We start from the raw sequence: 12,727 nt of genomic DNA, 5'->3' as shown, positions 1-12,727 counted from the left end.
TCCACTTTTTTCCTGTTTATCTTTTTACAAAACATTTGACATGAATTTAAGGCAATGCCACTGCATGATTACACCCAAATTTCAGAAACACCTTTTAGAATATTATGTTAACAATTATTAAATACTATGTTAAATGTATTTATAGCACATCATTTACAAGAAAAATTGTTTTATATAAGTGCATAACAGGAGAAACGAAGAGAAAAACTTCAGGAGTCAGAGCTCAGGAGTCAGAGCAAATGAAAACAAGGACCATCTGTACGGGGCCTCATTAAATGTGCAAGACCCCGTCCTATTGGTGGGATCCGACTGGTACCTAGCTATTTCCCCCACAACAGATTGCAGGTGGCAGAGCATCGAAGTCTGAAGGGCATTCCTTACTCCGGTTGCCTTCTAATTAGACTTAAGGGCAAAGCGGAGCCTCGGAGGACCTGAAAGGGAATTCAGGATGAAGGCAGATGGTGTGAAATCTCATCGGGATGGGAGTTAACACTGGCTCTAATAGAAAGTGAGAGATGGAAAGAGAGAGACGAGAGAGGAGACGAGAGGAGAGGGAGGTGCTGGGAAAAAGGTGGAGACTGAGAGGAGAGAGGATGTACTCAGAGACCTCAGTAGTTCAGTCTACTCATGTAAGGCCATTTCAACCCTCAATTTTGGCGAGGTAGAGAGTTGTGTCATAATTTCTGTCAATTTCTCACTTTTTTAACACTAGCAAACAAACAAGCTTTCTAAAGAGACGGAGGAAAACCTTGCAAACGTTGTTAGATGCTGTTTTTGAGCAAAAAAAACCCAACAAACTGTCACAAACTGAAAAATGAGCAGTTTAGGATGATGGATATCGAGTTCCTGTGAGCAGCAGCTGGTGAGTAGAAGTTTATCTTTTTCAATCTGTCTGCCTGTAATTACACCTTTAGAAAGTGTAAACTGTGTATTGTGTGCATCGCTCATGTTTTTGTGATCTCAGTTTTTTTTCTTTTGCAATCAGTTTCATCATGAGAGCTCATAAGCCTGATGACCTCACTGCCTGTGAGGTGACAGCAAGATGAAAGCTTTGCGGTCATTTTAAACAGATGAAAGGCTTTTTTTTTAAAAAAATCAGCCACAAGAGATGAAAGATTACAAACATGACTATAACATTTAGGCTTAAACACTGTTTATGCCATGTGAGCATTCAGTCCTTCCATGCAGAGTCTGAAACAGGCTGCTATGTTTATTAAAATGACAGATCTTAATGGTAGAGTGCTCTAAAAGGGGGCTGCATGGTATGAACACATGCATGCATCTATAATCACCAACACTCTCTCTCTCTCTCTCTCTGTCTCTCTCTCTCTCTCTCTCTCACACACACACACACACACACACACACACACTCTCAGCTTGGGTGGACCTGGAAACATAGCAACTCTTTCATGAGATCAGCCTCTACCTGAGCAATAAAGAGCCAACTGTGCTGTGAATAAACTGATGATGGCAACACACACACGTACACACACGTACACACACACACACAGAGAAATGCTTGTTTTCTGCCACTTCCCACCTTCAGCTTCGTGGCACTCAGAGTGAATGTAAGGTCAGGTTAGTTTCTGTGCATTTTTCTACTAGCCAATCTAAACCAGAGCGGCAGTCCAACAGCAACGGCAGCTGTTCCAACAAATATTGAGGCGCATATCAGACTGAATAGGTCAGTGAGTTTGCTTTGTCCTGCTGTAATTTGATTTATTAAATGTAGTTAGGTTTTCGTGAATTTATGTCTGTGTCTCTTTCCTCTAATTTTTTCTTTCCGTAAAGTCCTTTTGACTTTCATGTGAAAAAGTGCCACGTAAAAAAAGAGGAACTTGACGCTGAACTCTTTGCTGTTGCTGTTATGTTCACAGCAGGTGCACAATCAACCCCATTCGATCTTTTGTTAGTGCCAATAATTTTACGTTTGACAACTTAATCCTTAAAAACAGGGGTTTCTGTTCTGGAGGTCAGAAACCCCCAAGTGGTCCCTAGATAAATCTGAGGTCTCCCAATGATTACAAAAATTCTTTTACACAAAAGTACTGTAATTTTCTCTGACTTCGCTCTAATTTTTGCCTTTTTGACCCCTTCAGGCCTTTAAAAATCCTGTAAAAGAAGCAATCTGAGAAAGATTGTCTGGCTGATCTGCTCACCGTTTGTGTTCATAACCTGTAATGAGGTGTCATTTTGCCTTATTTTGAAGGGTCAAAAGCCAAACGGGATGGGAACCACTGCTTTAAAATGAATGATTTTGTCATTGTAGGGCGTTTCAGCACTCTGGCGATGCGACACGAACACATTTATCCAAGAGAAATGAATGTTCGGACACCCTGTGGTGATGCTATCTGTGGATGTGACCGATGAGGACGCCAAGAGAAAAGACGAGGATGTTTTCTTAAAAAGCCATATTTTTTAATCTATGCTGCAGGAACTATGGGTTACTTATCTTTTTGTTGTTGCATCTCCTTGTGACAAAAGTTTTGTCATGTTTTAATAAGCCTCAAATATTTAAAAAGCCTTGTTTAAAAGACAATCCACCATGTTTAAACGGTGGCTGCTAGCCCTGGTGGCCCGTGTCGGCCTCATTGTGCTTGGCCTCTGCTGCTGTCTGTTTCTGTTTTACCTGCTGGCCTGTAAGCCTGCATCCCACAGCAGTCAGCAATCCCCGCTGTGGTCTGGAGGGGCCACCAGTAAGGAGGGATACATGGCCTTGTTGCAGGAGAGGGAGGACTCCCACAGACATTACATCAACAGCCTGACAAAGCAGATAGCTCAGCTGAAGGAGGCTCTCCAGGAGAGGACGCAGCAGCTTCAGGAGTCGCTGGATAAAGCAAAAACAAAAGGGATTCTGCCTCTGGGTCTGGACAGTCTGCACAAAGCCCCGACACAGTCTGACCTGAAGGTAGGAACACTGGGTGCAGCATGATGTGGAGGAAGAACAGACTCCACGTAGGCTGGTGAGATGAATGAGGTGTGACATTATAGGTGTAGTAAATATTACATCATGTCCTCCAGGAGTTCTTCCGCTCCCAGCTGAACCAGGCAGAGGTCAACTCAGGTGTGAATCTGCCCAGCGAATATGCAGTGATACCTTTTGACACTTTCAACCTGCGGAGGTGAGTGAGTCAGTGGGGACAACAGCAGAGCCTGCAGGAGTATTGTGTAGCGTACTTTTGTCATGCTGAGTTTCTTGTACAGAGTGGGTGATTTGTTATGTCGCTCAGAGTGTACCAGCTGGAGACGGGGCTGACCAGGCACCCGGAGGAGAGACCTGTGAGGAAGGACCGCAGGGACGAGCTGATAGGCACCGTGGAAACAGCTCTGCATGTCCTCAATGGACCTCAGCAACACACAGATAACACTAGACGGAAGCACACATACTCTCCTTCAGACTTCATAGAGGGTGAGTGAGATGGGTGAGATCTTCTTCACTTGCTTAGTTATTGTCAGGGACACAGGGAGGGGGCTGAAGTAGCATACACTGAGCAGAAAACCTTCAGGAGACCTGTCAATTCTTTGCTGAACTAACAATAAAACTGTAGTTTGGGTAGCTTAAAGTGTTCACCTGACTTGACTGTCTGAGAGGGAACTAGGAGCCTCATACTCAGACTAAATGTTCACTTTGTTTCACTTCATTATTCAGTCTGACATTGTGTGCATGTCAGTGGTTTTCTGTTTGGGAGGTGTTGTTCTTGTCATTGTCAGTTATAGAGTCACATCAATCCAACCTTTTCTTTCCTGAGGTATCTGCTGATACTGAGTACTGATCTGACACCGGTAATTATTTTATACAAACTTAAAATCAGCATTCCTCACTGTGTGGAATTCATTTTTATGTAAGATGACATGAGACCAAGGATAGCTAAAAACGGAGTCAGCCAGCCTTGACTAATTGAATGTAAATGATAGCAGAAACATATCATTTTTATGATGACATTGACGAAGAAACTGTATTGAATGTGGATCAATCACGCTGGGTTGATACTCAATATATTGGATAGGTGCATCTCTGGTCCTAGTTCTTTTATCCTAACCAATCAGTATAGAGTGCAGTAATATATCTGCCCTGCAGAAGTCATTTCAGTCGACACATAAGCTACAGTAGTGGTTGCTAAAAGCAGTTTGCTTAATGTTTTTTATGACTGGTTCTTATTTTCATAAGTTGATTTGCAACAACATGTTTAGTTGTGTTGATCTCAGCCACGGTTGTCAGCATGTAATATTTTTTTGCAGCCATTTTTCTTTTTATGCACAGGAACACGCAAGCTCTGATTGGCTCTGTTTTTTTTCCCAGCCAGTAAACATCTGTCAGTGAGCACAACACCAAACATATTTGAATAGCTGGGGAGCAATTCTGAGTTGTGGAACAAGACTGAGAAACTAGTGGACACATAGGAAACTATAATGAAACCAGAGAACAACAATGCAAAAAGGATGAGACGTGCAAATGTCAAAGTTCAAACCTAGGACAGAAAATCAAGATGGAGTTCAAGATGGAGATGATTGTGGATATAATAGCATGGCATCACATCTGTACTGGGAACACAGCCTCTGTCTGAAACCAAGCACACAACTGTAAACTTCAAACAGGCGCTCCTTCTTCTCTTTCCTCTTATTGTCTCTGTCACAGGGCTGACTCGTACAGACAGGGGCAAAGGAACTGTTTACGAGCTGATGTTTAAAGGCGACAGCTCTCAGGACTTCACGCAGCTGGTGCTCTTCAGGCCGTTCGGCCCCGTGATGAAGGTGAAGAGCGAGAGGGTTGACACACGCAGCATGCTCATCAACATCATCGTACCTCTTTCCAAGCGGGCCGACACATTCAGGCAATTCATCAGCAACTTCAGGTATCTTCTAGAAGTGCATTAACACACAGGCACCCACTCACACTGACTGTGGCTGCATCGTGACATTATTGATCTCAAACTTAAATAACACATTTGGAAGTGTTGAGTGAATCCTTATCTTAATGGACTAGCTCCTCGCGTAGTTTATAGATTTTAAATGCCAGTTTCACAGATGTGGATCAAATTATTGTCCTTCACTGAGTAACAGTGATTTCTCATATCTTTCTCAGTCTCATAATGCCGCCTCCTTCTGTGTTTTTGGTTCAGAGAAGTGTGCATCAAGCAGGACGGCAGGGTCCATCTCACTGTGGTCTACTTTGGTCGTGATCAGATTGACCAGGTGAAAGCTATGCTGGACCAGACCACCAGGTAATGTACTCATCAGCTAATTGGCTTGGTGTGTTGAATTATTCAGAAAATACATGAACTGAAGCAAAAGCCCACAATTAAACAATATTCAGCCACATATCTTCTTATGATCTTGGACAACTCAGTCTCATCATTAAAGATGAGACATTAAAGAAAGTCTTTGATGGCACTGACAAACAGTTATAGGTGTTATTTTAAACACCTATTTATGTGTTTATTTTCTCCTCTGTGGATGTAAAAGCTCCAAAAAAAGTATTTTATTATTTCTTATTGTATTTATTTTTGATATAATAACTCAAGGTTTTGTGTCTGGATGATACAAGCGATTAGAGGGTTTAATTTCCAGCTTCTACATTTTGGAAAGTAATTATTTGTGGTCATCAGTAGTGATGAAACTGTGCAAGATTCAGAGGTTGGGCAAAGTCATTTGTTTTGCAAGTCTCAAGTATGTCTCAAGTCTTTGCTACAGTATGAAGCCTTGAGTCATTTCCTAAGTTAAGTCCCAGTCACAAACTGCGTGTTGAGTCCTAAACAAGTCATTGCAATATAAAAGTAACAGTATATAGTATAATTAATGTACAGAAATAATGGATGTTTTTGTGATGTTTGTAGTGATTATTTTCATATAAACTTAATAACATTTAACAACAAAATGATCAGGTTTGTCTTGGTTTTCCTGTAACACAATTACAGTCTCTTTTCTGAGCTGAATGTTTTTCATGTCGACATCCATTTTTTTTGTATTTTTTCTTTTTAGTCTTTTTATCCAAATGTGATAATCTAATCTAATCTTTGGTCATAGTCAGAATTCAAGTCATTCCAAGTCAAAACGATTAAAGTCAAAGTGAAGTCAGGAGTCATAAGTTGAAAGTATTTTTTGACTTTGTTAAGTCTAAAGTTATCAGATTTGTCACTCAAGTCTGACTTGAGTGACCTGACTCGAGACCTGTGGGAGATAATAACGGCACTGACTGGTGAATGGATCAATGTCCAGAAGGAGAGTCAATAACTGACTGCTGTGAGATGAAGATGAAATATGTTTCCTCTTCTCAGCTCTTTTGGAATTTACCATTATAGATATGTCTGTGCTGCATTGCAGATATGTAGCTCATAAGATTGTAAAAACAACTGTAAATGAGAGAGTATCAGTGTTTTAGGGCTGCAGTTTAATAATAAACAAATCCTCTGAAGCCTCTCGACCTCCTGAGAGCATCAATCCCCTGTTGAGTTACAGGCTGGGATCATAAAATGCAGAATCTACTTCAGGCTTTTTGGAGAAAATTACTGCTTATCTTCTATGTATTACTGTTAATATTACTGTAATATATTGTTAAACAGCATACCAGGCTGATGAGACTGAATGTCTGCAGGTTGGTTGTCTTTGAATGCTTCTTTGCTCTAAATATTTCAAAATTAAAATGTTTAAAAAGGAAATACCTGTACAGCTACACACAGATATTAATCCAGATGTGACTTCTTCTTTCCTCAGGGAGACTCGGTTCAGGAGCTTCACTTTGATCCAGCTGAATGAGGAGTTTTCTCGTGGGCGGGGCTTAGAAGTAGGCGCCAGGGCCTGGAGGCGGAGCCAGAATGTGCTGCTCTTCTTCTGCGATGTTGACATCCACTTCACTGCTGACTTCCTAACTTCCTGTCGCCTCAACGCGGAGCCTGGTGAGACAAGGGACTGCTTCAGCTTCTTCAACATATCCTCATACAACATTTACACCATATCTTCCAGAGATGTTATCCAGGCTCGATTCATATTATAAACTGCTATTAGAACAATAAAACAACTTTGGTTTAAAGCAACAGCTGATGATTTAATTGATTAAAGGCCCTGCTCACCCAGACAGATGTTTAATTACTATATTGAAGTCGAAGTTGGGCAGAGATATTCTGGGAGTTATGTGATGTCACAAAAAAGTCCAAGAAGTAATCATACTAATAAAAGCTTCGGTCTGGCTGGATTATGTTCCCCATTCATTTCAATGAAGAATGGGGCGAGACAGATTTGCTTGCAGTTGTGAATTAATCCTGCCTCGTTTGTTTCAAAAGAAGAGTTTAATCTGATTATAGTTTGTCCTGAAAATTGCGAGGCTCTTTGACATCCAGCTAGTTTGAGAATATTAACCTCTCATTTAGGAAATACTGATTGTTTATGTCCTTGTTTATTTCTGAGAGGATGGGATGCTGATTTGCTGCAGTGAGTGAAAGGACAATAATAGAGGTTAATTAAGTGTTTGATAAGAAGCTTTTTGATTTACAGTTTGTGGAAGACAAGGCTAATTCATTTTTGTAACAGAATTCATACACTGAGGGCAATTTCACAGTAATTTACTTTACAAAATTGAATGCTGCTGTCAGTGAACCAGCTGGCTCCCACAGTTTATGCTAGTCCTGTCTGCTTTTGGCAACGGCAACCAAAATCCATAAATTTCACTTGATGAAATCTGGTCTGACCACACCAAAGGAATGATGGTGTCAGTTTTCATGAAAAACTATCAGGAGATTGAGTGAAATGTCCATCAATCCTGGTCTGTACAGTCCTGAGAACAGGTCTAATCAGGCAACATAAGTGAAAACACCTGTGGGCGTATACCAGGGGTATGAAAGGCCTTTAAGATTAATTTAAATTTAAATTAAAGGGACAAAGCCTTTTTTTTTTTTTTTTTTAGAATTTTTTGAAACCTGCATTGTTTACATCAATGCTTACTTGCTAGCAGTCTTCTTCTTGCCTGCCTTTACTTGTGCATTGCTGCGTTTCTTGGTGCGATACCAAAACCTCAAGATCAGTGGATTAGTATGAAACCAATGACATTTACTCCTTGTACGTTTTTAATTTTTGGAACTGGCTTACTACTGAGTATGAGGAAGTACACAAAACTCATACTTAAAATAACAATTTATAAGATTATTTTGTCTCTGTCTTTCCTGATAAGTATTCATCCTTGTGGTGTTTCTTACCAGAGATCATTTCTTAATCAATCAGTACTTTCAACACTGTAATGTGAATCTCTGAATGAGGTGGTCCTCATTTCTTCTGGTGGTCATTTTTGCATAGACTAACTACCAAGCTCTTATTCTTTTCACTCCAATCAAACGTTTGCTGGTTCTGCCAGTAATGAAGAGAGAAACCGACCTGACTCCAGGTGTTCAAAACAAAAAATGTGGCAAATGTCACTACAGCTTGAATCACTGCTGTATTAAAATCAAACATGTATTTATATGCAAATGTCACAGAGTATCACTTCAGTTATTATTTTATTTTTATTGGTTGTGTTATTAGTAAACTTGTCATAGTGTGGAATAAAACTGTTTCTGTCTCTAGGTAAGAAAGTGTACTATCCAGTGCTCTTCAGCCAGTACAACCCATCTATCATCTACAGCAATCAGACTCTTCTACCTTCTGTTCAACAACAGCTGGTATGTACAAAATCATGTACAAACAGTAAATATTTGAATAAATTAGAGATAATGGATGAGTGTGTCAGGAGGATGTAAAACTAATCTCTCTGTCTTTTTGTCTCAGGTGATCAGGAAGGAAACAGGTTTCTGGAGAGACTTTGGGTTTGGAATGACATGCCAGTACAGGTCTGACTTCATGAACATAGGTAATGACAAATCACCATTAATTTCACACAGAAAGACATAATACATTTAAAATTACATTTTTCTATTGTGTAAACTAGCAGTTCATTTCATAATATATATACCTACATAACAATAGATTCATAAAACTGCAGGATTTTGCACATTTTGTATAAAAATTCCACTATTTTGACTTCAAAGACTTCTTTAGTGATAACCTAATGATGCAGGAGTGGATGTACATAAAAAGTTAAAATAACTGTATATTTTAAACTGTTCTGGCCTTTTCCCTCCCTGTAAAGCAAAGCTCTTTCTCTTCCTTTTAACTTACACATTTAAGAGCTTCCTGCTGCTTTCTGTCCTTTCTCTGTTTATGATTTTAACACCAACTAAAATTATCCTTCTCCTGATTCTCACTGTTATGCATCACGTCTAATCATCTACATTTCCCTGCAGGTGGTTTTGACCGTAGCATCAAAGGTTGGGGCTTGGAGGACGTGCACCTGTACAGGAAGTACCTTCACAGTAAGCTGATGGTGATTCGCTCTCCGTCTCGTGGCCTTTTCCACCTGTGGCACGAGAAGAGCTGCGCAGATGAGCTTCCTCCAGACAAGTACAAGATGTGTATGCAGACCAAAGCCATGAGCGAAGCCTCGCACGGCCAGCTGGGGGAGCTGTTCTTCAAACCAGAGATTGAGGCTCATTTGAACTCCCAGAAGCAGATAAACGGATGAACATAGAGAACAATTGTTGGAGATGCTGATGAGATAATGTTATTAGTCACTGTGATGCATGTTCTGGTTTTTATGATAATTTATGTTTACTTACCTTAATGTAAATCTGCCCAGGAGACTAAAGACAAATTTTCTTGGGACTTGTGCAGAAACAAAACAAATACTGTTTGATTTTATTATTTGTTAATAAAAATAACTATCTATATGTGTTTATTGTATATTCTTCTGTCTGTAGAAAAGTAATTGAGGGAAAGCAGCAAGAAAAAAATCAAAACTTTGATCAGTTTGCTTAATAGTTTGTGTTTTAATGTGGTTTCCTTATGGCAGTGATTCCCAAACTTTTTCATGTCTTGCTGAAGCTGAAAAAATCCTCGTGTGGTTAATATTTATTTCCTATTTATCAGCTGGTAACATAACTGAGGAAACTAGAAACAAAAAGGTAGAATTTTATTGAAATAACATTAACAAGAACATTCTCAGTAGTCTAAAAAATACAAATTAAACTTTTTTCAAATTGCCAAACTGACAGCTACACTGATTTAGATTTGACTGATGTGTTTGCTTGACGAACATCACAAGTTTTTCTTCTCTTCCCTGTCAAAAGTGTGAGGTCATCAAAGATGTCTTGTTTCTTTATTGCTCAAATTAATCAGCGTCATAGATCTTTTTCACAGCAGATATTTTGACTTGTCACAGATAATTAGTAACATTTTAAGTTAATAAGATTAATGATGGCTCTGTTGAAGCAGATAAAGGATAGTTTCACAATTTTCCAAATCTGTCTCAAAACAATAGTCAGTTGCCTAAATGATCATTGACACCCTTTTTACTTTTTACAGTCTTTTTTAGTAAAACATTCCCTCTCTGTGTTTCCTCTCTTCAGCTGCAATGGAAGGGTTCCAACAAAAAGAGGGACTTTGGCACTAAAAAGACTGTAACATTGAAAGATATGCACTTTATTTGACCAACTCAGACGGCTGAAGCCTCATATTATCTTCAGATAAACTTTTCAATACATTTTTGCTCAAAACGAGGGCTGTAGATTTTGTCCCCCGTCACTTACACTGTAAGCACATTTGGAGGGAATCTTCTAACGGTCAATATGAACAGGAGGAACGATTATAGAGAACAAAACCTGTTTCAATGTTCATATGGACACTTGACTATTGTTTTGAGACAGACTTGATAATTGCAAACTCATCCTTTGATGAAAAAAAAACAAACATCACCCTGTGTTTGACTTGAAAGTTGCACTACATATTCCTGTATATCACAAACTGTAGGCCTATGACATTTCAAAATACCTTTAAAGGTGCAGTGTGTAAGATTTAAGCCCCATTTACACTCCCGAGCAGACGCGTACACGAACAGCTGCAGATGCGTAGTAGCTCTGTTTATACTACACTCTGGAATATGTTTAGAGGATGCACATGCACAGTAGATCGGCGTCTACAGGAAGACAGTGTTGTGACCACGTGGAGTTGCGCATACCAGTCTGCGTGGTTACAACAAATTGGAGGTAGGCAGATGTCTGCACGGAATCTATGCGTATAGCCTCTGGTGATGAAATTGATGTCACGCAGACCCTAGCATACTTGTGGAAGGTATAATTTCAGTTATAATTTTTTATAATTTTAGCTTTAGTTGCATCTAGCAGTGAGGTTGCAACCAACTGAATACCCCTCCCCTCCAAAGTGTGTAGGAGAACCTACTGTGGCTGCAAAACTTGCAAAAAACAAGAAAGGCCCTCTCTAGAGCCAGTGTTTGGTTTGTCAGTTCCAGGCTACCATAGCAACATGGCGGTGTAACATGGTAGGCTCCATGGAAGGGGACCCGCTCCCTACGTAGATATAAAGGGCTCATTCTAAGGTAATGAAAGCATGATTCTTATTTTCAGGTAATTATACACTAATTAAAACATACTTATGAATATTATATTGCATTTCTTCCAATATTTCTGCCAATTGATAACCCTAAATCTTACACATTGGTCATAAGATTAATTTTCCACTTTAAGGCAGTAAATAAACATGAGGGGAATTCCTACACAGCCACATCTACTCTGTCTGGTGCATCGATGAGGAGACACTGAACTCCTCTCTATTAATAGGGTTGCTGATGTAACCTCATTACCTCTCACGCAGCGGAGGGAGGAGCAGCTCAGGCAGCATCAGGCGACGGCTGTCGTAACATCAACACTGGCACGCGATAGGTCTGAAACTCCGACTACCACTTCCCTGTTTTGTGCTGCCTTCAGGTGCACCTAGGAAATTCAACTTTCAAAAAAAGTTTGACTAACTGCAGAGGAGATTTCACAAACAATCATCGATCTGTTTACTTGACAAATAGGACTTTACTCCAGTCAGGAGAGTTTTGATGATAGTCACGTCAGCTACTACACAAAGTATTAAAGATAGAAACAACAACACCAACAAGAAAAAAGGCCTTTTTTATTTTTATTAAATAAGCAAGATAATATAAACCAAGATAATTAATCAAGGTGTTTTGAGCATTTTGAAAAAGAATTCAAATTTATAGTGAGAACATTCAAGTAATCGAGTTAATTAGTCAACTCACAGAAAATTAATCACCAAATTTATGGCCAGATTGACCGTTAAGGAGGCCCCTCCTCCTATAACGTATGTGCAATTTGTACAGCTTTTTATGCTATTATCCTGCCGAGCCTCGGATTTACTGTGAGGTAATCAGATTAAACATGTAGGAATAAGCACAAAACTGAAACAAAGAAAGTCTTAAAACTACATTTTGACACAGATTCCTCTTCAAGAAAGGGCCTCAAGATCGGATAATGGAGCCAGATGCACCTTTAGGCCCTTTTCATGTCAACTGATATTGTGCTTTAATGGTGCATATTATTGTTGTGGACAAGGCTGGATCAACCAACTGGCCTGTTGTTTACTGTGTGCCACATGGCTTGTGATAATTTAACTAATCTAATCTTGAGGGCCTGTGTTGAAGAAGGTCCCCGTGTCAAAATATAGTTTTAGGGCATTTATTATCTTAGATGAAATTGTACTTACAAGGTACACAATCCTAAAATTTGTGTTTAATGTAGTAGAAGTCAGTTGCATTTTGGACTGTTTGAAGACGATTTGAAGACGTCATTGTCGTTTTTCCAAACTTTTGATGGGCATTTTTCACTACTTTTTAATTAAATGTATA

The 12,727-nt window shown here is 39.5% G+C and overlaps 1 protein-coding gene across 1 annotated transcript; it reads left to right on the top strand.

The window, feature by feature from the left end:
- Positions 1–1,217: 1,217 nt before the first annotated feature.
- On the top strand, positions 1,218–11,635 carry LOC137199182 (chondroitin sulfate N-acetylgalactosaminyltransferase 1-like). Its single transcript, XM_067613260.1, has 9 exons — positions 1,218–2,908; positions 3,022–3,122; positions 3,231–3,409; positions 4,637–4,853; positions 5,121–5,222; positions 6,712–6,893; positions 8,551–8,645; positions 8,752–8,833; positions 9,267–11,635. Exons 1-9 carry the CDS (start codon positions 2,546–2,548, stop codon positions 9,542–9,544), a joined length of 1,599 nt encoding a protein of 532 aa, XP_067469361.1. The 5' UTR covers positions 1,218–2,545; the 3' UTR covers positions 9,545–11,635.
- The last annotated feature ends 1,092 nt before the right edge of the window (positions 11,636–12,727 follow it).

Source organism: Thunnus thynnus, chromosome 2, assembly GCF_963924715.1.
Source record: "Thunnus thynnus chromosome 2, fThuThy2.1, whole genome shotgun sequence".
NCBI classification, from domain to species: domain Eukaryota; kingdom Metazoa; phylum Chordata; class Actinopteri; order Scombriformes; family Scombridae; genus Thunnus; species Thunnus thynnus.
Note: the sequence above shows the minus strand (reverse complement) of the source record. Positions and strands in the feature narration are given on the sequence as shown.